This window comes from Cheilinus undulatus, linkage group 21, assembly GCF_018320785.1.
Source record: "Cheilinus undulatus linkage group 21, ASM1832078v1, whole genome shotgun sequence".
NCBI lineage: Eukaryota > Metazoa > Chordata > Actinopteri > Labriformes > Labridae > Cheilinus > Cheilinus undulatus.
In genome coordinates this window covers 2,210,286-2,235,596 of record NC_054885.1, presented here as the reverse complement: position 1 = coordinate 2,235,596, position 25,311 = coordinate 2,210,286, and the positions used below count along the sequence as shown (strand labels likewise).

Genomic DNA, 25,311 nt, shown 5'->3' with positions numbered 1-25,311 from the left:
ATGACCCTCGAGAAGTCAAATTTTAGAAGGATTAAAAACAGTGCTGAATCCCACGTCTGCTTTCCTTACAGGGCCAGGTGAAGGATGTCCAGAGGGATCTGGAGGACTCGCGTGCGGCTCACAAGGACGTCCAGAATGCAGCCAGGGAGGCGGAGCGTAAATCCAAGGCCATGGAGGCAGACATCGTCCAGCTGCATGAGGTGAGAGATCATCAACTTCACAATAAAAGCTTCCTGTTGTCTAGTTTGCAGTGTGACCTTTCCTGAAACCACAAAACGTATTTAAAATGGTGTCTTCAGATTGACCTCAGTATTTTACTGAAATTATGTTCTTAAGCTTCATTTGAAGCAAACCAGTAACATTAGAGCCAGTAGACCAACGTGAGAAGGATGGGGGGGCATAACAAGCTGCAGCGCCATAAAACCAAAACACGAGCAGGAATGTCAGGAAGAACATTTCAATCCTCATTTATTCAGTTGGAAGCCACTGAAAACTTTACGTATGGGCAGGGCTGCTCACAGAAACGTCTGGGCCCCTGATAAACCCAGAGAATGGCCCCTGATAAACCCAGAGAATGGCCCCTGATAAACCAGAGAATGGCCCCTGATAAACCCAGAGAACTGCCCCTGAAGAACCCAGAGAATGGACCCTGATAAACCCAGAGAACTGCCCCTGATAAACCCAGAGAATGGCCCCTGATAAACCCAGAGAATGGCCCCTGATAAACCCAGAGAATGGCCCCTGATAAACCCAGAGAATGGCCCCTGATAAACCCAGAGAATGGACCCTGATAAACCCAGAGAATGGACCCTTCCCAGTTGTGGTTTTTGATGGTATCTGTGGGGTTGTGCTGGATCAGTATCATTGGTGCTAGCATGCTGGCTAACAGTTCCCTCATTTAGAGCTGAATAGAGTTTTTTGCTGTTTTCTTGTTTGGATGTTAGGATTTTTTATTTGTGTTTAATTTTAACTCCCTTGAACTACTTTTCCATACATATTTGCCATTTTAATTACCACTTTTTATGCATTTTAACCAATTTTTTTACACTCTTAATCCCTTTTTTACACACTATGCCTGATTTTCCCACTTTAAATTGTTTTTTTATTACTGTTACGTCCATTTTTGCCACCTTAAACCCCCTTTGTGCCACTCATAACCCCTTTTCACTCCTTTAAAATCTATTTTTTGCCTCTTTTTGCCCATCGTTGCCTCTTTTAACTAGTTTTAACATTCATAGCCCCTGTTTACCTAACAGTCTGCCATTTTTGCCACCTTAAACCCATTTGTTCCGGTTTTAATCCCGTTACACCACTTTTTTAAGGCCTTTTTGCTACTTTTTGTCCAGCATTGCCTTTTTTAACCCATTCTTGACCATTTTAACCCATTTTTAGCAACCATAACTCTTTTTACCACTAGTATGCCCATTTTTGCCATTTTCAAATGTTTTTACTACCTGTTGCATCCATTGTCACCACCTTTAACCCATTTTTGCTTGTTGTCATCTCTTTTCACCACTTTATAAAAGCAATTTTGCCATTTTTTTGTCTATCATTGCCTCTATTACCTTTTTGCCCCCGAAACCCATTTATATCAATCATAACCCCTTATACCATATTGTATGCTGATTTTTGCCACTGTTAAATATTTTTCTCTACTTGTTAGTCCATTTTTGCTGCTTTAAACCAGTTTTTGCCGGTTGTAATCCTTTTTCACCACTGTTTAAGCCAATTTTTACATATTTTTGTCAATTGCCGCTTCTTTTAACCCATCTTTTGCAACTGTTAACCCACTCATAACCCCTTTATACCACATAGTATGTCCGTTTTTGCCACCTTAAACCAATGTATCCCGCTTGTAATCCCCTTTCAATACATTTTGAGCCTATTTTTGCCTCTTTTCGTCCACCATTGCCTCTTTTAACCCCTTTCTGCTACTTTTGTTGGTCATAACTGGAAAGCAAGAACCAAATGGCTCTTTTTCATGGAAGATGAAATAACAGAGAAGCTAAAGTTGAGATTTGATGACTGAATTTGTGTTTTGGACCACTATTACTGAGTATTTAACTCTCTCCTTTTTGTGCAGATGCTGTCAGCAGCTGAGCGAGCTCGTAAGCAGGCCGAGACGGAGAGAGACGAGCTGTCTGAAGAACTGGCCAGTAACAGCTCTGGGAAGTGAGTGTCAGGCATCACTAGTTTTTCAATCTTAGGTGGTAAAGAATGGATCTAAAGGAGGTGGGTGGACGGGTGATGTGAAATATTTAACAGATGATTCATGGTGTCAGGCAGGTTTCAGACCTTTCAGAGGTTTAGGCATTAAAGGACAGTCATTACTTTTCTTCATCTCATCGCTCCGTCCTCTTCCTCTTTCTGTTCAGGTCGATGTTTTCTGATGAAAAACGCCGTCTGGAAGCGAAGATCAGCCAGCTGGAGGAGGAGCTGGATGAGGAGCAGAACAATGTGGAGAGCCTGAATGACCGTCTGAGGAAGAGCCAGCAGCTGGTGCGTTCAGAGAGAGGGTCTTTAATTCATTAGTGAGGGCTTTAACGAGGCTGGTGACATACTAGAGGGACTGGAACTACTGGAGGTATGCAAGAGAGCAGTCTGCTTTGCTTTAACCCTAATGTTCATGATCCTCTGTGCAGGTGGAGCAGCTGGGTGCAGAGCTGACTGCAGAGAGGTCCACCTCTCAGAGCAAGGAGACGTCCCGACAGCAGCTGGAGAGACAGAACCGAGAGCTGAAGGCCAAACTGCAGGAGATGGAGGGCCAGGGCCGCTCCAAACTCAAATCCTCCATCGCCGCACTGGAGGCCAAGCTGAGGGAGGTGGAGGAGCAGCTGGAGATCGAGAGCAGGTAACCAGAGATGGTTGATGAGGTTAGAATGAACAAGAAGATGAAAACGGTGGCTCTGATGGTGATTTTTGTTTTTAGAGAGCGCCAGGCTAACGCCAAGAACCTCCGCCAGAAAGAGAAGAAGCTGAAGGATTTAAGCATCCAGGTGGAGGACGAGAGGAAGCAGGCGCAGCAGTACAAAGACCAGGTCATTTCCTGAAGAGTTTAATAAAAGTTAATCTGTGCTGCTCTGGTCGCATATTTACCTCTGAGATGATCTGTCTGTGCAGGCGGAGAAGGGCAATGTGAGGCTGAAGCAGCTCAAGCATCAGCTGGAGGAGGCGGAGGAGGAGTCTCAGCGCATGGCGGCCGCTCGCAGGAAAATACAGAGGGAGCTGGAGGAGGCGAGCGAGGCCAACGACGCCATGAGCAGAGAGATTACTTCGCTGAAGAGCAAACTGAGGTAAAGAGACCGAACCTGGGGACGTAAAAGAGAACAGGAAGTAGATCAGAGGTTGTCTGTCCCAGTGGTTCTCAACCTTTTCAGCCCAGGACCCCAAAAATAAAGGTGCAAGAGACTGGGGACCCCCACTGTACCTGAAGGTGGTTGAACACAGCCATGCACAATCTAGGATAGTCATGACAAGGCCGCCCTTAAGAGGGATATAGGGGAGGGCTTTAACCTGAAAAATAACCACTCTTACCAAAGAAGCAAGTAATTTTTTTATTCATTTGTGTGGTAGATAGCCTTCTTAAAAATGGGTTTGAATCACTTTTAGTAAAAAAACAGAAATAAAATGGGTTTAAAAAATGGCTAGAATAGGTTAATAAGGGCAAAAAATGGTGGAAAAGGTGGTGAAATTGGATTTTAAAAGTTGCAGAAATTGGTTAAAGTGGCAAAAATGTGATAAAATTGGCAAAAAATAAGCCAAAAGTGGCCAAAAATTGGTTTAAGTGGCAGAAGCAGGCAAGATAGTGGCAAGCGGAATAAAAAAGTGGCTGAATTGACTTTAAATTGGCAAAAATGGGAGGAAAATTTGTTGAAATGGGATGAAAAATTGATATAAACAGGCAAAACGTGTTAACTAAGAGAAAAATGGGCAAACATTGGCAGAAATGGGTTTAACTGGTAAAAATGAGCATATCAAATAGTGAAATGTGGTTGAAATGGGTGTCAAGTGTGGTAAAAAAAAAAAAAGTGGTTAATAGAGGCAATATTGGGTCAACAGAGGCAGCAATAGGTGTAAAGTGGTAAGACTTGCTTTAGAAGTGGCAAAAACAGGCAGAAAACAGTGTTAAAAGGGTTTGAAATGGGAAATAAAGGGTTTTAAGTGGCAAAAATGAGTTAAAATTGGTGGGAAAAAATGATATAAACAGGTTAAAATTTAATAAAATTGGTGTAAAGTGGCAACAGAGTGATTTTAAAAATATTCTAAGTTTGTTTAGGGCATCTTGGGACCCCCTCTCAGTGTCTCGTGACCCCCATGGGGGTCCCAACCCTAATGTTGAGAACCACTGGTCTATCCTCAGCATCCAACAGCACCACCCTGACGGGAAATCATCGTCAGACTTTACAAAACTTTCAAGCAGGCAGATGTTTTCACTGAAAAGATGTTTCAGTCTGGACCTTAGATGGAAAAAGAGAAAGAGAAACTACAACCCTAACGCCAAAAAAGTTGGGACGTTGTGTAAAATATACTTTAAAACAGAACACAGGATGTAACGAAGCGTCCTAGCTTTTTTGGAACTGGGGTTATAAAATCCAGACGTAAATCAGCAATAGAGGAAATGATTCTTCTTGTAAAACTGTGAAACTTTAGATGATTTGTGATTGTAAATTTCCTCTTCCTCCTTTCACTTCCTGCTTCACACCTTCTCCTCAGACACCACTGATCTGCAAACTTTCCTCAAAGCATTCTGGGAAATCCTGGCTTTGTGACCTTTTCTTCATGGCTATCTTTAAGCTCTCAGTTTTCCGTGGCTGCATCGTTTCAGGGCTTTACCAACCAATCCTCGCTCTGCTCGCTCTTCCTCCTCTCTCCTCCTTCTGACCCTCCTCTTCCTCCTCTCTTCCTCTTCCTCCTCCTGTGTCCGGTGTTCCCAGGCGTGGCGGCGGCGGCAGTGGAGGGGATTCTTCCTTCAGCAGCCCCAGTCCTCGGAGCAGCGGCATGGGCGGAGCCAGCATGAGGAGTCTAGGGCTGGGGGGGAGCGTGAGCAGGAGGAGCGCCATCAAGGAGAACTCGGTGGAACTGCAGGAGGAGGAGCCGCGCTCGCCGTCTCCCCGAGGCTGCAGCCCGCCGCTGGAGAACCGTGTGGACGAGTACCCCCCTGACGAGTAGGATAGAGATTAGACCACGCCCATTTAAAGTGGGCGGAGCCTTTTCTTTAAATAATTTAACACTTTTAATTTAAGTTTAAAACTTTCTTTTTTAGATGAAAACTGAGGGATATTTAACACAAGAAAACATGACTTTGGTTTAATTTGTCAGAATTTTGTGCCTTAAAGTAAATATTTGAGAGGGTTGAGGGTTAAAACAGATATTAAGAGAGAAAACAAAAAATATTAACAAAAATAAACTAAATTTAATGTTTTTAAGTAACAAAAAGTAGCAAAAATCACAGGTGATTCGGATTATTTTCATTAATATAGCTGATTATTTAAGCATTTCTTAACATTGTTTACATTTAAAGAGTCAGATTTTTAAGAAATTATCGACATATCCGCTTGTTTTAGCTGCTCAAAAATCTACTTTCTTCCAGATAAGTCGCCAAAAATCTGTAATTTTTTTTGTAAATGTAGAGGAAAATTATTTCACTTGTACAAAGGTGTTATTAGGGCCACCTAAAAAAATTAAAAAATAAAATTGATCTTTTAATTTCTGAGAAAAAAAAAAAATTTTTGAGGTAAAGTTACATTTTTACAAAAAAACCTAAATTGTTGTACTTTTAAATTTCTAAATCCACACGAAAGAAAGATTTTTTTAAATTTAATAAATTGTAAATTATGACAGCAGCTTCATCTGTTATTAATTTTTGACACAAAAGGTAAATTTTCGCAGTAAAATCTTAGTAAATCTCATTAAAAACAACTTTTAAAACTGAACAAAAACATTTTTAGCTCCATTATTTGTAGTTTCTTCTCATTAACCATGACTTTGGTTTCCTGTTAATACACAGTTTGATCAACCCAAATTTTGAGGTTTTCTTGTAAATTAACAATTTTGTAAACACTAAGATTTAAGTTTTCTCACAAATCTTTAATGTAATCAAGTAAAGGATTTTAAGAATTTTCTCCTAAATTTACAACTCTGTACACTAAAATTTGACAGTTTTTCTCGTAAATCTTTGATCTTAATTAACTCAGAAATGGTAAAATAGTTCTCGTAAATTTACAACTTTGTACACTCTAAAAATTTACATTTTTTTTCTCATAAATTATAACATTGTAAACTCCTAAATTCAAAAGTTTTTCTGAGAAATCTTTGACTTAATTAACTGATGAATTTTAAGAATTTCTCCTAAATTTGCAATTCTGTACACTAAAATTTTACACCTTTTCTCATAAATTTACAGCTCTGAAAACTCTTAAATTTTACAATTTTTCTCATAAATCTTTGACTTGGTTAACTAAAAAACATGAAAGTTCTCTTATAAATTTACAACTTTGTAAACTCTTAAATTTGACAGTTTTTCTCATAAATCTATAGCTTCGTAAATTCAAAAACATTACAGTTTTTCTTGTAAATTTAAAACTGTTAACTGAAATTTTATAATTTTTCATATAAATATGACTTTAAAAAAATGTCCACATTTTCATGTGGATTCACAACTTTGCAAACTTAAAAAAAATTAAAATGTCCTCCTAAATTTACAGCTTTCTGAAAGTTTCTTTTAAAAAAAAGATATGACTTTTAAATTGTCAAGGGTTTTTTTTTCATCCTGAGTTTGGTTTTCCAACTACAAAAATTTTGAATTTTTCTCCAATATTTACATTTTTAAATGAAAATTTAGTTTTTGTCTTGTTGACAGGATTCTTAATAGAATCTCTAAAATTAAAAGATCTTTTTTTTTTTTTGACCGACCCTCATACCCCAGCGTACATTTGTCATTTAAAAGAATTTTTTAGCTTTCCTTTTCTGCATTTGGTGGGGGAATAAAAACAAATCCACATTTTCCCTTCAGAGGTAACACAAACATGTCATTTTGTGCTTAAATATTCCTTCAGTGGTGTATTTAACCGTTTAAATTCATTTATCAAGAGTAATTTTAGAGAAAATCTAAGTATCTGCTGGTTTTAGCTCATAAAGTCTGACTAAAAAAGATACTAAAGTAAACTTTTAGGCAGTTTTAAAAGGATAAAAGGCTTTATTCACTGTTTTCTGATGTTTAATTTTAATATATATTAAATTTATCTAAAGTTTATCTGCAGGTTATCTTTCTATAGAAATCAATGACTCGTTTGTTGCCAGGCAGAATAGAATGAGAATTTCAGCTACAATCAGGACTTCAGTTTAGTGAAGTTAGCAGAAAAATTAAACTAAAATGTTAAAGGAAAATGGTGAGGATTTCATGTTTATTCAGGTTCTGCTGATCTGTTTAGAGTGCAGCTTCAAATCTGTAAAAATACCTTAGAATCAATCAGACTACACTGTGTTTTTAGTGACAGCCATGTCGGACTGTGCGGCTGGAATCTCGTTCCTGATTCTGACCGATCATCATATGTTGTCGCCATGGCGATATCTGCTGTTTTAACTGTGAGTTCACAGCCCGTCGGGGTGAATGAGTGTCAATCATGGCTAATAATTTATGTTAATTTATTAAATTTCCATCTATTTATCGTGCAGTTAGATTACATTTCTCTTCTTTTCTAGATCTTTCTGTTTTATGTCAGAACAGCCGAGTCAGAGAGACGACTTTAAAACCTTAGTGAAGACCTTTGTAGGCTTAAACACGTTTATGATGCAAAAATGACCCATCAGCTGCACAAAAACTAAGATTTCTGACTCTTCCTTAAATCCCAGAGAGCTTGAAACAGCGCTCATCTTTGCTGTTCGTTTCTGATGATTTCTAATATTTGTGGAGCATTTCAGTCGATATTGAGGTTGGAAATGCAGTTAAACTCTGAACTCTGATTGGACGTCACTTTATCGGACTACTGAGGTAAACTGAACGCACCAGAAATCTGTTTCCCCATTAGAAGTTTTTATTCATCTTAAAAGGTGAAAATTCAGAAATATCAGCTTTACTTTTTATTCTTGGGTATGAAATAGAAAATGCTGAAGTTTTTTGTATCTTGCAGTGAAATATGTTCAGGAAAATGATAGAAAGAGGAGTAAAAACTGTTCAAAAATCATTTTCACCTTCAAGAGGAACTTCTCCGTACCTTTCCTGCACTTTTCCATAGAAAGCTTATTTCAGAGAGAATCTGTTGATTTGAAAAGTGAATGTAAAACTTGTTGTATATTCATTCTTCAGATTAAGCTGTGTGATTTAACGACACGCTAGAATATTTAATCTGTAATGAGAAAGTGAGCCTGCTGTGATGATCCTGCTTAGAAATGATGAAGTGCCTTTAAATAAACTGATTTTAAATCCTCACACGAGTCGCCTCTTTTCCTCCTGAACCAATAAAAAAACAAACTGATTTAATTTCAAGTTTTATTTCTTCTCCAGCGACATAAGCAGCACTGACGGTAAACAAAGAGCAAAAAAAAAACCACTGAATGTGAGCATGTCGGTCCTCGCCAGCGTCCGTTTCACACTCGCCCTGAGCAGCTAGTATGGAGCTACAGCCTCGTCCTACATTAGCGACCCTACAGTAAATATACAGTATTCTTATTTAACACTAAATCCATCTAGTTCATTCTCTTTTTAACATAAAACACAAGAAGCCTTCACTGAAGTTTATCTCCTCATTAACAGAAGACATTTCCTGTTTCACTCCTGCAGAGACAGAAGAGCAAAAAGCATTTTTTATAAAAACAACTCAGAAATACAAATTCTCTGTGCTCTTTTCAGGGATTCAAAGGTTCCTCTGGGTATTTTTCAAACATTATTATGGAAAAACGCAGCGCTGATACCCACATATAAACCACTCTCTTCACATTTCACTGTGCAGACATGAAGACAAGAGGAAATTTGTGCTTTTCCTTTAGTTTGATTAGCAGAGCTGGTCAGAATTGCTGCAGACATTAGGTTGGCATATTTCTGGGCACTCTGCTTGTTTTTACGTTATCTGGGGATAAAAAAATCCATGTTTTTCAGACGTTTTTGGCCCAAAACTCAGCACACACTAAAAATCATGTTTGACATTTACAATCCCAGATCAGGCCTCCTCCTACAGAGTACCCACCACAGCCAATGATAGCGAGCAGACTGGGAAGCATCACCAACCGCGTGTTGTTTACATTAGCAAGCATTAGCTCTGCTTATACTAAAGGGATATTTCACTGTTTTTTAAGTTGGGTTGTATAAGGCAGAGTTTCTCAGCCTTGGGGTCAGGACCCCCTTGGGGGTCGCGAGACATTGACAGGGAGTCGCCAGATGCCTTAAAAAAACTAAGAATATTTTTTAAATTACACTGTTGCCACTTTACACCAATTTTACCAAATGTTAACCATTTTTCATCATTTTTTAACACCTATTTCAGCACATTTTTTCCACTTAAAACCCATTTTTTGGCAATTTGAAACCCTTTCCATCACCTTTTTCTGCCTGTTTTTTGCAGACAAAGCATGAGGCTTTGTCTGCTCTGAGGTTGGCAAAATCAAACATATTTAACATTTTTCTTTGAAACCCTTTCCATCACCTTTTTCTGCCTGTTTTTTTTTTGCCAATTCAAAACCAATTCTTGCCACTTTCTGCCTGTTGTTGTCTCTGTTCACCCATTATTGCCTCTATCAACTGATTTTTTCAATCCTTTTGCCCATTTTAACCAGAGCAAAATTAGACATATTTAACAGTTTTCATTACATTGACCAAAATCATAATAAAACAGATATCAAGTGCTTCACACATTGGTCTTTACTTTTGGGTTTTATCAGTGAAACAACTGACGCTGATATTCGACAGCAGGGTTTACGTTTCTTTTTGTGTGGGTCCTGGGGGTGCTCAGCTATTCTTAGGTACATGGGGGAGCGGCGGCTCCAGGGAAACACTGGTCTAGCTTCTCCAAGCTTCTCTGTATGACTGGACAAAGCTACTGAAACCTCTGGAGGCTGATGGGACTATCGCCCTACAACCCAACCTTAGAAATAGCAGAATATCCCTTTAAGGTCATCATTAGCAGGTGACTTTGTGCTAAGGTGCCTAACATGTTCAATATTTATGATCAGGCATCCTGTTGTGTGAGAGGAACAGCCTAAAGCCACCTAATTTCTCGATCCATTTTGGTTAACTCTTTTTAAAATTTCAGGTTTATTTGAGATCTGACTGGCCCTTTATTCCATTTTTACATGCCTAATTCCTCTGTAATCTAAAAATCCATTACAAACTCATGCGCTTAAATCTGCTTTTATCACATTCTAAAATAGAGAGGTAACTCTTAATCTTAGCAGAGTTTTACTGGATTATTCACATGTTTTGCAAACTTGACTGTGGAAAATTTGGTGTCAAAGCAAACAACCAAAAGTGTTATGAGGCAAAAGGATCAAGAGACCTCTGTAAGAGTAAAAAAGTTGTTTCAGACGTTTTGAATCCTGTTCCTGGCTGTTTCTAGTTTTTTAAAATTAAAGCACAAGAGCAAAAGTTAAAACTGAATCAGAAGTGCATCAGAGCGAAAAGCAGAGCAGAAAAATTCATACTGATGATTTAAGAGAGCCTTATGGGCGATGATAAGAAGAGGAAGCTTTGGCAGAGCCTTGAATTGACTTGATATGTTTCAGAGAGAGTCTTTTCCATCCTTCAACCCTGGAAAAATGTGCAACAAGTGACAGTAGTTACTCTGGTTCTCACAGCAAACCATGCAAACAAGACAGTGAAGTCTTTCCCCTGGATGTGAGTCTTTATAATGTGCTTTATATTCCTTCTCAAACCCTCCTTTAGAAAAACAAAAACTCTGAGACGAGCTGGAAACACACAGCGAGTCCAGCAGGTTAGTTTAAGCGAAGTGCGAGTGCTGAGGAAGTCCAGCGAACAAACAAAAACTGTGAGCTTCAATCGGACATCCTGAAAGTCTCTGCAGGAACGTTTGAGTCAGTTTGATCGCTGCAGCGGTCAGAGCTGTCCGTCTGATGTGCAAACACACAGAGTACCTTCACAGACAATCCACACTGGAGGGACAGCGAGCCTCAGGATTCAGGATGGAGGATGAGGACGGTTTTCTGCTCTCACAGCAGCACTTTGGATCCCGCGCTGAAGTCTATCCTCTTTACCAGCCTTTAATAAAAATGATCAGAAAGGCTGTTAGATCTGTTTTAAATAGAAAACTGCAAAGGTTCTCGAAGTATGGATGAAAGCAAGGAAAAAAGTCCATCAAAATAAAGTCAGTAACAGCCAAAATAACACTGCATCGCTCAGAACAGTGCAGGACAGTCGCTCTGGTCCTGTCTGCTTTCATGCTGCATTCTGGGTAACTGAGAAGAATCAGGGGAGGATCTCTGATGGAGAAATGTCTAAGAAGAAGACCGTTTTCAGTACATACTGAGGTTGTGCTTTATTAAGCGGTATCTCACCCTTTGTTGTAGAGGCCGTTGGTCGGATGCGTGTCTGATGATACGTTCTGTCCCGTTGGCGCCCCCTGGCCACCAGCGTGTCCTCTGCGGTTCGCCGTCTGCTCATGGACGTATTCCCGACACGACGCCAGCTTTGATTCAAGGTTCTACAGAAAGAGTAGAGTTCTCTTTAATCATTTCAAGTAATGCTTAAAATATGAGCCTAAATCAGCTGTAAATACAAGCCTATATCAGCTGTAAATAAAGGCCTATATCAGCTGTAAATATCAGTCTTTATCAGCTGTAAATATAAGCCTATATCAGCTGTAAATACAAGCCTTTATCAGCTGTAAATACAAGCCTATATCAGCTGTAAATAAAGGCCTATATCAGCTGTAAATACAAGCTTATATCAGCTGTAAATACAAGGCTATATCAGCTGTAAATACAAGCCTTTATCAGCTGTAAATACAAGCCTTTATCAGCTGTAAATACAAGCCTATATCAGCTGTAAATACAAGCATTTATCAGCTGTGAAGATCAGCCTATATCAGCTTTAAATACAAGCCTGTATCAGCTGTAAATATCAGTCTATATCAGCTGTAATTATCAGTCTTTATCAGCTGTAAATATAAGCCTACATCAGCTGTAAATACAAGCCTTTATCAGCTATAAATATCAGTCTATATCAGCTGTAAATACAAGCCTATATCAGCTGTAAATACAAGCCTATATCAGCTGTAAATACAAGCCTATATCAGCTGTAAATACAAGCCTATATCAGCTGTAAATACAAGCTAATATCAGCTGTAAATACAAGCCTATATCAGCTGTAAATACAAGCCTATATCAGCTGTAAATACAAGCCTATATCAGCTGTAAATACAAGCCTTTATCAGCTGTAAATACAAGCTAATATCAGCTGTAAATACAAGCCTTTATCAGCTGTAAATACAAGCCTATATCAGCTGTAAATACAAGCCTATATCAGCTGTAAATACAAGCCTATATCAGCTGTAGATTTCAAGTAATACACCATTATCAAGACGTCAGAATGAAATTTTAACCCCCAGAGGAAAAAAGGCCCAAAATTAAACTTAAACAAGAGTATCATACAGACGTCCTCATTGAGAGCTGAAATAAGCCATGCAAACTGATGAAAATGAAGTGAAATTCAAACATTTCCTACCCTAAAATAATTCAGTTTCTGCTTCCCAACTAGAGTAAATAACATTTTTCTGCATTGTGGATGTTGTGAAAACACAGAGGAGAAGTCAAAGTTCATCAATGAAGAAAAAAACCTCTGTTTTGTTTTTGTTTTTGACTCTACTCCCAAAATAACCCTTTCGGGTCCCAAAAGGTCACAGTTCCTGTTCTTTAGAAGGTAACAGCAGAGGAAGGCCTCCTCTAATCTCACATGATGTGAATCAGCAGCTGACAGAAACCCACAGGGGAAATTCATGAAACACCAGATGATTCTGTTTCTCTAAAGAGTGAAAGTTTGTTGGTATTTACCCCGACTTTTCTCAGCAGTTCTCCAACAATGTTGAGAGCCGAGATCCTCGCCGATGTGGTCAGAGGAGTCCCTAAGAGGCCTTCACCTGCACAGAAAAATACATCTGTTAGTGTGCAGAAATCAGAATTACTATGCTGTAAAACAAGAAAAATATCAGAAAATTTTCATGTGCAAAGAACTGGAATAGTTTCAGTAGTTCCTTGATACATGCAAAACAATAATCACATTTATCTGCAAATCCTGATGAGAATTCTTCATTAAATTTGTTGGAAGGCAGAAAAAACTTCACAGAACAGTTTAGCTTGTTGGCAGCTAGAACCCCTCCATTTGATTCCCATGTAAAGTAAGACCAATAAAGGTTTGAAATATTTTAAATACAGTAAGAAGAATAGTGTAGAACTAAAGTTTAGGACATAAATGCTGACATTCAATAGCAAAGAAAGCCATCACAGATGTTCCGACCTCTGCTGATGGATGGCGGCGGGGTGGAGAAAGGCACTGCTAAGGCTGCAGGTCTAGATGGCGTGGCGATGGCAGCTGCAGGTGGGGCGGGCTGGTTAGAGGGCGTGGTTTTGTCCTCATTTCTTTTGTCTGGAGGGGTGAGCGGAGGTGTGGGAAACCCGGCAGAGGATGAGGTGGAGGAGGGGGAAGGCTCTTTGGGTGTACCGCCACCGAGAGACGGCTTCCTGTCCTGGACCTGCTGCTTCTGCTGCACCGCCAGCTCCTGACGCAGGTCTGGAACACACAGCCAGGAAAAAAATGTCTTCATTACTTTAAAATATGAGGAAAATAAACCATGAAATTTTAAACAAAAAAAAAAAGATCTAGTAAAGAAGACTACAAGCATAACCCTCAGGACGTACAATTACTCATCATGAAATAGGTATTGGAGGATATAAAAACTTCAGCAACAATCAATACATCAGCTGTAAATACAAGGCAAAATCAGCTGTAAATATAAGCCTAAATCAGCTGTAAATAAAGGCCTATATCAGCTGTAAATAAAGGCCTATATCAGCTGTAAATACAGGCCTATATCAGCTGTAAATACAAGCCTATATCAGCTGTAAATATCAGTCTATATCAGCTGTAAATAAAGGCCTTTAGCAGCTGTAAACATAAGCCTAAATCAGCTGTAAATAAAAGCCTATATCAGCTGTAAATAAAGGACTATATCAGCTGTAAACAAAAGCCTATATCAGCTGTAAATAAAGGCCTATATCAGCTGTAAACATAAGCCTAAATCAGCTGTAAATAAAAGCCTATATCAGCTGTAAATAAAGGCCTATATCAGCTGTAAACATAAGCCTAAATCAGCTGTAAATAAAAGCCTATATCAGCTGTAACTACAAGCATATATCAACTGTAAATATAAGCCTATATCAGCTGTAAATAAAGGCCTATATCAGCTGTAAACATAAGCCTAAATCAGCTTTAAATACAAGCCTATATCAGCTGTAAATAAAGGCCTATATCAGCTGTAAACATAAGCCTAAATCAGCTGTAAATAAAAGCCTATATCAGCTGTAAATAAAGGACTATATCAGCTGTAAACATAAGCCTTAATCAGCTGTAAATACAAGCCTATATCAGCTGTAAATATCAGTCTATATCAGCTGTAAATATCAGTCTATATCAGCTGTAAATACAAGCCCATATCAGATGTAAATTTAAGCCTATAAGCCTGTATCAGCTGTAAATATCAGTCCTTATCAGATGTCAATATTAGCTTATATCAGCTGTAAATATAAGACTATATAAGCTGTAAATACCAGACTATACAAACAGTACATATCAGAATATATGTTGTGTAAAAATCGGCCTAAAAATAAACATTTCAACTGTAGTTGTTTTTCAAATCAGCATCCACATTTAGAATTAACATCTTAACATATAACAGTTAAAGATTACTAGATTTCCAGACTTGTTCCCAGCTCTGGTTCTTTACTACTTAAAGAAATGCTTGACAAAAAAAAAAAACAAGATATTGTGTTCACGGTTTCCTTAGTGGTCTTTAACTAAGGAATGGTGAATTAACTGTAGAAAGATCGGATGAAATTCGGATTTAGATATTTCTATCCTAAGTTATTTCAGAAAAGAGTTATCACACTTTGAGTCACATCACAGAACAAGACTGAAGTCCTAAACCCAGCTATGATTGCCAACATTACCTCTGGCCTCATCCTTCAGCCTCTGGACCGACTCCAGGAGGTTCTCTTTCTCATCCAGCTCACTCTCCAGGAAGGCGTTCCTCTCTATGACCTGGTTCATCCTCTGCTCAAAGTCCTCCAGGGACATGATGGTTGCCCTGAAACATAAACATGGGGAAGGAAAGGCTGCTGGTGAGGCTTTTCAGGATAATCAACATACTACAGCTCATGGTAATGAGCACATAGACAGCTAACACTTTGATTTCATTCTCCTCTCTCTGCTCTGACTTTAACAAAACACAAAATATATTTAGAATAGAAATACTATGCATTGTGGTCCCTTTAAACTGTCCCCTGGGATTGTGAAACCCCCTCCTGAGGTGAACAGTTCTGGTTTAGTTGTGTAATCCCATATTTTCACAGTGAGATTCTGACCTCTTGGTCCTCTCCAGGTCGTCGTTAGCCTGCTCCAGCTCTCTGATGTATTTATGGAGCTGGTCTCTGATGGCCGTGGTCTCAGCGAGGTCTCCTTCTAACGTTGAGATTTGCCTGTAGGCCTCTGAGTGCTGCGTCTCGTACTTCTCCTGCAGGGAGAGGAAAACTTTAAACTTTTAGGTACTATTAAGCATTAAATAGAGGTCACTGGAAAAACTATTACAACTTTGTTATAAAATCTTTGTTAGTGCGCATGTAAGTAGTTTTTCCTGTGTTTATCCAACCAGACTGGACATTTACTCCTTCGGTAAAACCCAAAGAAGAATCATCCTTAAAGGTCCAGATTACTGAATAACATTAAAATCAAAGAAATAAAAACAGGGAGCCATGACAAACCGTTAAATCACTTCAAAGTTCACTAACATAAGCAGACCCAGTTTGGCCCACTGCTTGATTTCTTCTGTAAATCACATGCTGCATGGTGGGCATTTATTCATATAAATGCTCTAAAATGTTAAAGATTCATCTCAGTTTTGCCTCCAGGCGCCATCAAGTGACTCCCTGAGGAGCGGACAACAGGACATTGTGTCAGGCTATAGCATGCTTCGGCTAAATTCCTCAGAGTCTCGACATACTGGTCATACATGCTGTCCAACAAGTAGACATTCTCCTGCTCTGAGAGCGGGGGAGGTTTTTTAACTTCACTAACAGGACAGGATTCCTTCACATTGTTTTCATGTCTTCACAGTGGGATATTTCTCTGAAATATAAAAATATGAAGCATATACACCTATTTTAAAGAAATGAACCAGATTCTGAAGAGGAAGCAAGATTCATTTTTATGCAATGTAGCAACAATAAGCTCTGGTGAGATGCTCTGAAACTGAGGTCCTGAGCACTTCAGCGCAAAAAAGTCAGCTACAGACATACAGCGTTACAGTCAATACAGGCCAACATTTACAGGCAATGTAGGCATGATATATACAGTCGATGTTTACAGCCGATATAGACCAATATTTACAGTTGATATAGGCCAACTGTTACAGTTGTTATAGGCCAACATTAGCAGTTGATATGGGCCGATGTTCACAGCCAATATAGGCCGACATTACAGTCGATACAGGCTGACATTTACATTCAGAATAGGCCAACTTTTACAGTTGATATACAGCCACCAATCCATCTTTCCAACAGGTCATTCTACATTACTCATGAATGTTTCCCTGTGATAATGAAACCCTTTTACTTGGGGCAGAAACCCACTCTCCACCTAGAGAGAGCAATTCACCCTTACAGCTGAAAAGGTGGAAACCATGTGCAATACTTAGAATTGTGTGCCTGTGTGTGTGTATCTCATTTATAAATCCTCTTTTAGTCCTGATAGGAGAGGCAAAGCTCCGTTTTGCACCAATGTATTAATCAGTTATTGCTGATACTTGTGTATTTTTCCAAAAGGCAGAAAAAGACAAGTGAGCAGCCACACAGATGGTTGAGGTCTTATGGTTAGTACTGCCATCCCCTCCAGACACAGACAGTCATCAGCTGCCTCGCTCTGCCTTGAATCAATCCTCTGTGAGTGTGAGAGCGAGTGTGTGTGTGTGTGCTTGGATGAGATGGAGTCATTACTGGTACCATGAACCATAAAACTTCAGCTGATAATTATGGAAATCCCCAGTCAAAAACCCTTGAGTGGTCACTTAGTCATTTCAATGTTATCAGACTACCTGTTAGTCTGCCATGGCAGCTCTATGCTTCACTGTTTGACTATTAAACTGTTGGAAGACATTCGGTCCTTCACATGAGTTAAAGAAAGTGAAACTATTGTGATAGACCAGCTCAAGTGAAAGTCAATTTAAGTCTGACTCATACTTGCTATTTATAATTTCTCAAAGTCTCTCACAGCTAAAACTTACTGTAACCAGCTGAAAAAGGGCACATCAACACCTCGTATAGCATACTTTAGTCAAATCGGTTTTCCCCTCTTATTGTAAACCAGGACAAAGCCCACTGTCCTGTTAAACATCCTAACTGAGCTATAACTGTAGCATGCATGGAAACATACTGACTGACTTTTCTATTGATGCTTCTTAGAGCCTTAGGGGAAGGTCAGGAGGACATATTACATAACTATTACATCTTTTTAGATACACTGAGACAGAGCTGCCTCACACTACAATTAAATAACATATTTGTAGTCTCTAAGGACCTCGGGAAAAGTTTCCACCCCATCTAAATCTGTTTTCTGCAGATTCTTTGGAGCCTCAGGGGTCATCTATTGGCATGCAACGGTTTCATGTTGTTTGTGAGGATGAGGATGCAGGAATGAGGCTAGAAAATAAAACATTTAAAAGACATATCAACATATTTTTAAAGCAAAGATAGGATAAGACAGTATTGTTTCCATCACTATAGTTTATGTTGATGTTTATCTTAAAATCGGGGATATAACTGGCCCTGGTATATGAGCTGCATCCTGTTTTTTTGGAGTTTCCCAAGGGGCAAAAAGGTTTAAACGGCCCTCCTGCATAACGATTTTCTCTTCCTCCAGCAAACTCCAGAACATGCAGTTTCTGTGCAGCTGTTCAGCTCTTTTTGTGTCTTCTGTTTTGCAGTATGGAGTTTGTGTATCAACTATCTACTGTAAGGTAGCCAAGCTCTCAGCCTGTGCTGATCCTTATCTTATGTATTTTTCAACAAATTCAAGCAATAAATCATTCTATATCATAACTTACAACAGGCAAGAACACTCATCATACAATAATACCATTTTATTACAAAACGGATCGACAGTTTTACTTGGTGGTGAAGGCTCTGCTCAAAAAAATGCAATGTTGAATGCAATATTGAAAACAATAAAATTGTTTCAGAGGTAATTTATCTACAGTAGGATGAATCTGAATGTGAGGGTGCAACAAGCCTTAAAGCCATAAAGGAGGAGGCTGGGGTGGAGGAGGTGAAGCTTTGCCAGCAGCAGCGTGGCGCATAAGCATTAATGTAAGCAGGGATTAGTGGAAAGTATGTCGTATTTAAAGGTCACATATTATGCAAAATGCACTTTTTCAGGCTTTTGTGATAAAAATATGTGCCCCTGGCTGTCCACAATCCCCCCAAGAATCAGAAAAATCCATTCCCTCTCCCCTCTCTTTCTCTACCTTTCAGTAAATGTGTGCTGAAACAAGCTGTTCTCAGATTTTCCCCTCATGATGTCATGTGGGGAGTTAGCCAAGCCCACAGGTTGGGTTTGCCCTCCCCCTTAGACGAAAGTTATGCCCTCCTCTCCTTATCCTCTTCTCAGGGAGCAGGAGAGCCACACCCATATCCTAAGAGGGGCGGAGTCAGACAGGTCATTAACATTTAAAGCCACAGTGACAGAAACAGCTCGTTCTGAGCAGGGCTGAAACAGAGGGGTTTTTAGACATGCAGAAATCCAACACTGGAGTGTTTCTTTTTAGCAACAAACTTCTCAGGCATTTTTTGGGGACTTCTGAGACCAATATAAACTTGTCGTACAGAGTACGACTGGTATCAGCTGGCTATCAGGTGATCGTGGCTGGGGGTATGACTTCTGCGAACTAACGCTAAGCTTCAACAATATTGGACAGAACAATTTAAAAATATATAATTGCAATTACTTTTGCTCATATTGCAAATTTGTTATCAATTGCTTTGTTGTAGGGGATTATCATTTTAATGTCACTTGTTTTAATTAAGAAAAACAAAAGAAAAGGAGGATTTATGTAAACCATCCAAAAAAATGAAACTTTAACATTTGCTTATTGTGCACAAAATCTCTGCCGCTGCAAAAGTGGCATTTTGATGCATTTCAAGTTAAAGAAATATTGCAACTTCTGTGATTTGTAAATTATAGCGGGCCATATTGCAATTTCATCTTATTTGTGATTTTGTCCGGCCCTACTAGACTCTCAGACTCACTGCTCTGCTCCGCCCGTCTCTTGTTGTCTTAAACTGAGGCCCCGTTTATACAACAACGTTTCCGAGTGAAAACGCAAACGTTTTGTAGCGTTTTGGTGCCTGAAAACGAAACTTTCTGGGAAAGGGCTCCAGAGTGGAAGTTTTTCAAAACGTCCCCGTCTCCTTGTAAACAGGGAAAACGACACTTTCTGAAAACGCACATGCACACTACGGGTGCAATCAGCGGTCAAGCACGAGTGTCGCAGCGCTCTGCACCCAGCCTGGCAGCTCAAGCTGAGCCATCCGTTGTAGTTTACTGCTTGTCATGTCACAGACAGCTGGATTTAGAAAAGGGGACACATTATTCTCGGTTAGAGGGCTATCAGTGCCAGTTTCTTTAGATAAAGTCACGCTATTCATTTTGGAAATGATTACTTTTACCTTTTTTATCGATCATCATGACAATCACCGTCACCATCGTAGTGAGGCAGAGAAACTTCACAGCTCATATTAACACAAAAAATGCTTTTCTAGATCAGTCTTGTTATAACATAGATATATGCTGAGAATAATTAATCCCTCACGGACAAATTCAGCTCCTACAGCCTTTAACTTCTCGTGGTTTTTCTCATAAAGCTTGGCGCTGCACATGAGCTCAGCTGGAGCCTTTTTTCAGAATATTTCTATTTTCCTGTATATCTGCTTCTTTGAAATGATTTAGACTTTATCTTTTTTTCTTTAAGTTTTTAATAACTGACTTCAGCCCGTAGACTCCCCTGTCTCCTCCTCCACCGGCTACATATCAGTGCGCACCTGACGGAGGAGACAGGATTAAAGCCTCCGTGTTAAGGTTAAAAAAGATAGTTAATCACTTCCAAGAAGCAGATAAAATTGAAAAAGGGGAAGTAAAAATATTGTTCTGAAAAGGCTATCATTCTTTTGCTGTGCTAAAAGCAGGAAGTGCTGCACTTTCAGAAACAATCCACAAGAAAACAAAGGCTTTAGGAGAAAAATTTGTCCCTGGAAAATCAAACAGTCTTAACAGGATTTCGTTATAATAAGACTGGTCTTGCAATGCATTTTTGTGTTTGTATGTGCCGTAAAATTTCACTGCCGCGCTACGATGGTGATGAGGAGGAGGATTTAGTGATGAATTACTCTCATGCACATGTGTGATAAAATTGTTACATATTCTTAAAAACACGTAAAAAACAGTGTCCTTGTTGTAGAGACAGTTTTATTGTGCAGTAAATCCCCTTATTAAGGCGTTTTTCTGTTTCCTGCATTCTCGTGTAGATGGAGATTGTTTTCAAAACGTTGCCGTGTAAACGTGGAACTTCTGGGAAACAAAAATGGAAAACGAGGCAAAACGTTGTTGTATAAACAAGGCCTGAGGAGTGTTTTCAGTTAATCCAGCAATCAAAAGGTTTATTTACTCAACAGTATACTCCTGTTTTCTTTAAAAGCATGATTATGATTTAATGAGGGAGGAAAGTGCTTAAAAAGTGGTGTCATATGCCTGCAAAGCTACCAGCAATAATATGAACCATGTGCGTTCACACTCATATCTCAGGGAAATTATTAATATAAAGCTCTAGTACGTATGCTGACTTTGTACAGCTGATATTAATAAAAGGGCCAGTGGGATATTTGACATTCAACCCTGTGTGTGTCGCCACTCAGATAAAATATATCAAGAGATGATTTCCGTTCCGTATCGACCAACCCTATGCAGGAAATTTAACATGACTGCTTGTATCCGCTAACAGATAATGGCATCTGTACCTTGTAGTTTTCCAGCTCCATGCGGAGGCGGTTGTTCGCGGCGATAAGCTCGCGGTTTCTTGCTTCACACTGTTTCAGCTCCGTCTCCAGCTCCACCTCGTAATCCCGACTCATCTGCTGAAACTCCTGCAGCTCCTCCTGGGCTTCCTCCGCACTGCACACACAGAAACACAGAATGTGACCCCTATGTTTGTCGCCTTTGGATGCAATCACTTAGGACTATTCTAAATATTATCCCATTCATTGGTGTTAATTTCCTGTAATCACACACACGTTTGAAGAAAAACAAAAAGAGAAGTATGCCTGATTTTCTTAAACCAGACCTGTTTGGACAAACAACAAAACCTGAGCATTTCCCACCGAACCAGAGGAAGCTCTGGATCTTTGGAATTAAACACAAAAGTCCAAACATCACAAAACATGTTTGAAAGGAAAACACATGGAGGTTCTCTTTATTTATCCTGCAGGAGTGTCTACAGATGATCAGCTGAACTGGAGAGCAGCAAAACACCATCGTTTATTTCCTCGATTATTACTCATCTCCAAAAGTACAGAAAGTAGTCTTTTTATTGGCACAAGGTTTTACCGCATCCAACCAAAACGCAGGGTTACACAACAGCAATAAAGAAGGAGCCTTCAGATTTTCTGATCATGCTGAATCAGTGTAGCGCTGGGATGGTCCTGTTTCCTGAGATGGGGAGGTTTTCTACCAAATTAAGAGCATAAATATCATGAACCCATGATTTTTAACGCTCAGTATTTAAGACTCGGCTCTTTGCATCAGCTTTTAATTCAAGTCAAGTCTGACATCTCAACATTTTTCTCATACAAATATAATTTCCTCACAGATCAAATTTTTATTCTCTCATTTTGCCACATCAAATATCAAAGCTTTTGGCCTCTGCGTCATCAGATTATTCCACTGCCTTGTTTAGTTGCTTTATGACAGCCAGTCTTTGAACCCAAAAGGTTGTGAGGAACAATTTTTCCAACTTATTTCAGGGCTAAAGGAGCATTCTTCAGTCAGAAGCTCAGTGCAGAGAACTACAAGAAGGTCAGTGAGGCATTTTATAAACACTACAGCATGCCTCCACAAGTGACTGTCCAATAATAAGGCAAGCTGAAAGTTGCAGAAATTCCTGAATCATCCTTTGAGAAAACAACAGTGCTGCTAGTAGACTCAGGAAGAAATGTTTTACCTTAATGCTGAGAGTAAATACACGCTATGGACTGATTGAATGTACACTGTGGTAGTCATGATCCATTATTTTAAAGTTTTAATATGACTCTGGTAAAATCCAAACAATATCAATTTCAAATTTTTAATTTGATTAATTGGCATGAACCGATCAGTCACTGCCAAAGCAGTTAAAAAATAACAATGCATTAAATATTTACACATAATATCAATTTAGATATTAAATTATTTCACAAATAATCAATGTATAATGAAATAAATCCAATTAATTAGATAAAACAGTAAGACTAAAAAATAATAAAAATAAAAGTGAATTTAAAAAAATGAATAAAATTCAGTGTGTTTGTGGGGAAGAGACAGAATGGTTGTATAAATATGAAAATAAATAATTATTTAAATACCAGGGTGACAAATATACAAGCCAGGGGTGCAAAATGTTGGGCAATTTCAGTTATTATTACTTAAAAAAATACATGATGTAGCTGATGTAGCTGTGCCGGTGTTCTCACTTATAAGGTTTTGATTGAAACTAAAGCTGAACATCTTAAGTTTTTCTAAATCTTTGGAATTCACCCATAAAATCAAGCTTTCCATAATGGAGGTTGCATCTTAACACTCTGAATAAACCTCACACCATTAACATAATTAATATAACATCCTATAAGGAGAAAAGCTGCAGAGCAAAGAACATTTCTGATCAGTAAGATGGAATTTTAAGAGTAAAACACACCTCTGCTGGTGTCTGGCAGCCTGCTCCCTCCAGTACTCCAGCTCTTCCTCAATGGACCCGAACTCTGGAGGCTCTGGATCCCCCATCTCGAGCCCAGTATTGCCCAGATGAAGCACTGCTTTGTCCCGTGGCACCCCAACACTGGTCAGTCAAAAAATAGAGTTTTTGTTAGTAGGACTTTCAATGAAAAATAGGACAGTTTCTGCATTTTAATCTTGAGGCATTATTAGTAAGATGCATTTGGATTTTAAAGCTAATTCTGCATTGATGGAGAAATAATGTAAGAAAAGGTTTCAGATAATCAAAGTTTCTTAAAATGGGCATCACCAACAACCAGGGTGTAAATGATGACCATTATTAGGGAATAACATGTTCATAAAACTCTTATTTCCCCTCAATACTCACCCTGAGCACTATAAAATTAAAACTAGACAACATTGTTTTTATAAGATGTAGCATTCAACATTGAAATATGAAATCATCTTGCGGCCGGATTAAACTGCTTCACAGGCCAGATTTGGCCCCCGGGACTTGAGTTTGACACCTGTGATTTAATCCATTTAACAGTGTTATAAATTCCCAAAATCTCTAAAAACCAACCAAATGTAAATGTTTTCAGGAATGGAGTAAAATAAGACGAATTCATGCAAGTTTTCCAAGGGCTTCTGTAATGATGAGCATTATAAAAATGCTTGATTACTATCTTTATCTTAGTCCAGTCATATTTTTGTTACATCAAACGACATTTATGATTAAGAATGAGTGTTTAAACTGTTCTGGGAAATAAAGGTCGTTAGTCCTCACTAATGCGGAGGTGAACCCTCTTAAGAAGAAAAGATGGCATTAAATATTGTAAATTTAAGAACTAAGTGTTAGCAAAAATAAACCAAGTTATATTAGTGAAAATTAAAGATGTGCGAAGTTAGAAGCATTAAATTAAAATACAGTAAAGCCACTCCTTAAATAAACAAGCAGCTTATTTTGGAATTTCGCCGGAGTCTGGTGTTACGATTTCAAAAGTGACCGTGTTAACAGGCGACTGTCATAGACTCTATACCGCTTCATTTTTTAACGTTTAAGTCAGAAATGATCACCGGTTACGTCTTCAATGAAAAATAAACAAAGCTGATTTATTTAGGTTATTATCTGCCTTAACTATCGGTTGTAATTACGACGATTACGACCCAAAGTCACCATTCAACACGGTCACTTATTAAACCATAACACCACGTAAAAAAGGGAACCTAATGCAAACGTCACCCAATAGATAACGGTTAATTACGAGCTTAATGTGGTCTATTACAAGTAACACCTGCTTTGAAACGTTTCAAGAGACTAAGACAAACTCAAAACAAGTAAAATCAGAAAACGAGAGCAACAGAAAACGAAGAGAAAGCCTGAAAATGCAAATAAGTTAGCCAGTGGAGCTAACGGAGTTTAGCGTTAACCATTTAAATCCCAGCTGAGATACACATATCGCCGCTAACTTACGATCAACAGTTAGCTTCCTTCGACGAAGCGCTGTCCAAGTTATCGTTAAATCCAGATTACGTGGCAGAACCACCACCGACTACGGTCTATCAGTTAAATAAAAACTGAAACAAAGAAGTAAGGAATGAGGGAAGAAGCCCGGAGTAGAGACCCACAAAGTTGCGACTGTCTTGGGAAGAAGTCGAACAATACATGTTGCCATTCATATTGTCCCGGACAATGGACCAATCGCAAGTTAGATGACAGCGTCATCGCCTTTTGCTATTTGTCACTTGTCCGTCAATCAAATTGTTTTGGGTGGGACTAGCGTCATTGTCCAATCACAGCAGAGATAGGATCCTGAAAAGGGGGAATCTGCCTGGACGAGACGTTTTGAAGGATTACCAGAGGTCGCTGCTGCTTTTATCCATTAACTTTTTACACTTAAATTAAACAATTCAACATTTGGCTTTATATCCGTGACTCAAAGTTTATCTATAAATTAAAACAACACATTTAATTGAGTCTAAAGTCTAGACGTGGTAGAAGAATTCATGGATTGGGCTTTGAAAATAGAGAGCCAACACATTTGATGTTAAAAATGGCAGTTTTTAATATCTAATCAATTAAATAA

The 25,311-nt window shown here is 38.8% G+C and overlaps 2 protein-coding genes across 3 annotated transcripts in view; one reads left to right on the top strand and one right to left on the bottom strand.

Moving 5' to 3' along the window:
• Window positions 1–6,383, top strand: part of LOC121529123 (myosin-11-like) — a 42,314-nt gene extending 35,931 nt beyond the window's left edge. The window contains exons 36-42 of the mRNA XM_041816831.1: window positions 72–200; window positions 2,084–2,172; window positions 2,376–2,499; window positions 2,643–2,851; window positions 2,930–3,038; window positions 3,121–3,293; window positions 4,935–6,383. Of these exons, the coding sequence (XP_041672765.1) occupies window positions 72–200; window positions 2,084–2,172; window positions 2,376–2,499; window positions 2,643–2,851; window positions 2,930–3,038; window positions 3,121–3,293; window positions 4,935–5,169 (1,068 nt within the window). The 3' untranslated portion in view covers window positions 5,170–6,383. The remainder of the gene's footprint in view (window positions 1–71; window positions 201–2,083; window positions 2,173–2,375; window positions 2,500–2,642; window positions 2,852–2,929; window positions 3,039–3,120; window positions 3,294–4,934) is intronic.
• On the bottom strand, window positions 3,175–24,879 carry LOC121529124 (nuclear distribution protein nudE homolog 1-like). 2 transcript variants are annotated; one of them, XM_041816833.1, is made up of 9 exons: window positions 24,699–24,879; window positions 23,208–23,348; window positions 21,280–21,433; window positions 15,583–15,731; window positions 15,169–15,305; window positions 13,460–13,732; window positions 12,997–13,082; window positions 11,503–11,648; window positions 3,175–3,308 (listed from the first exon to the last, which is right to left on the bottom strand). In XM_041816833.1, exons 2-9 carry the CDS (start codon window positions 23,291–23,293, stop codon window positions 3,269–3,271), a joined length of 1,071 nt encoding a protein of 356 aa, XP_041672767.1. In that variant the 5' UTR covers window positions 23,294–23,348; window positions 24,699–24,879; the 3' UTR covers window positions 3,175–3,268. The 2 variants fall into 2 exon arrangements, with proteins under 2 accessions (XP_041672767.1, XP_041672766.1); XM_041816832.1 differs by lacking the exon at window positions 3,175–3,308 and adding an exon at window positions 9,648–11,206.
• Between the last annotated feature and the right edge of the window lie 432 nt (window positions 24,880–25,311).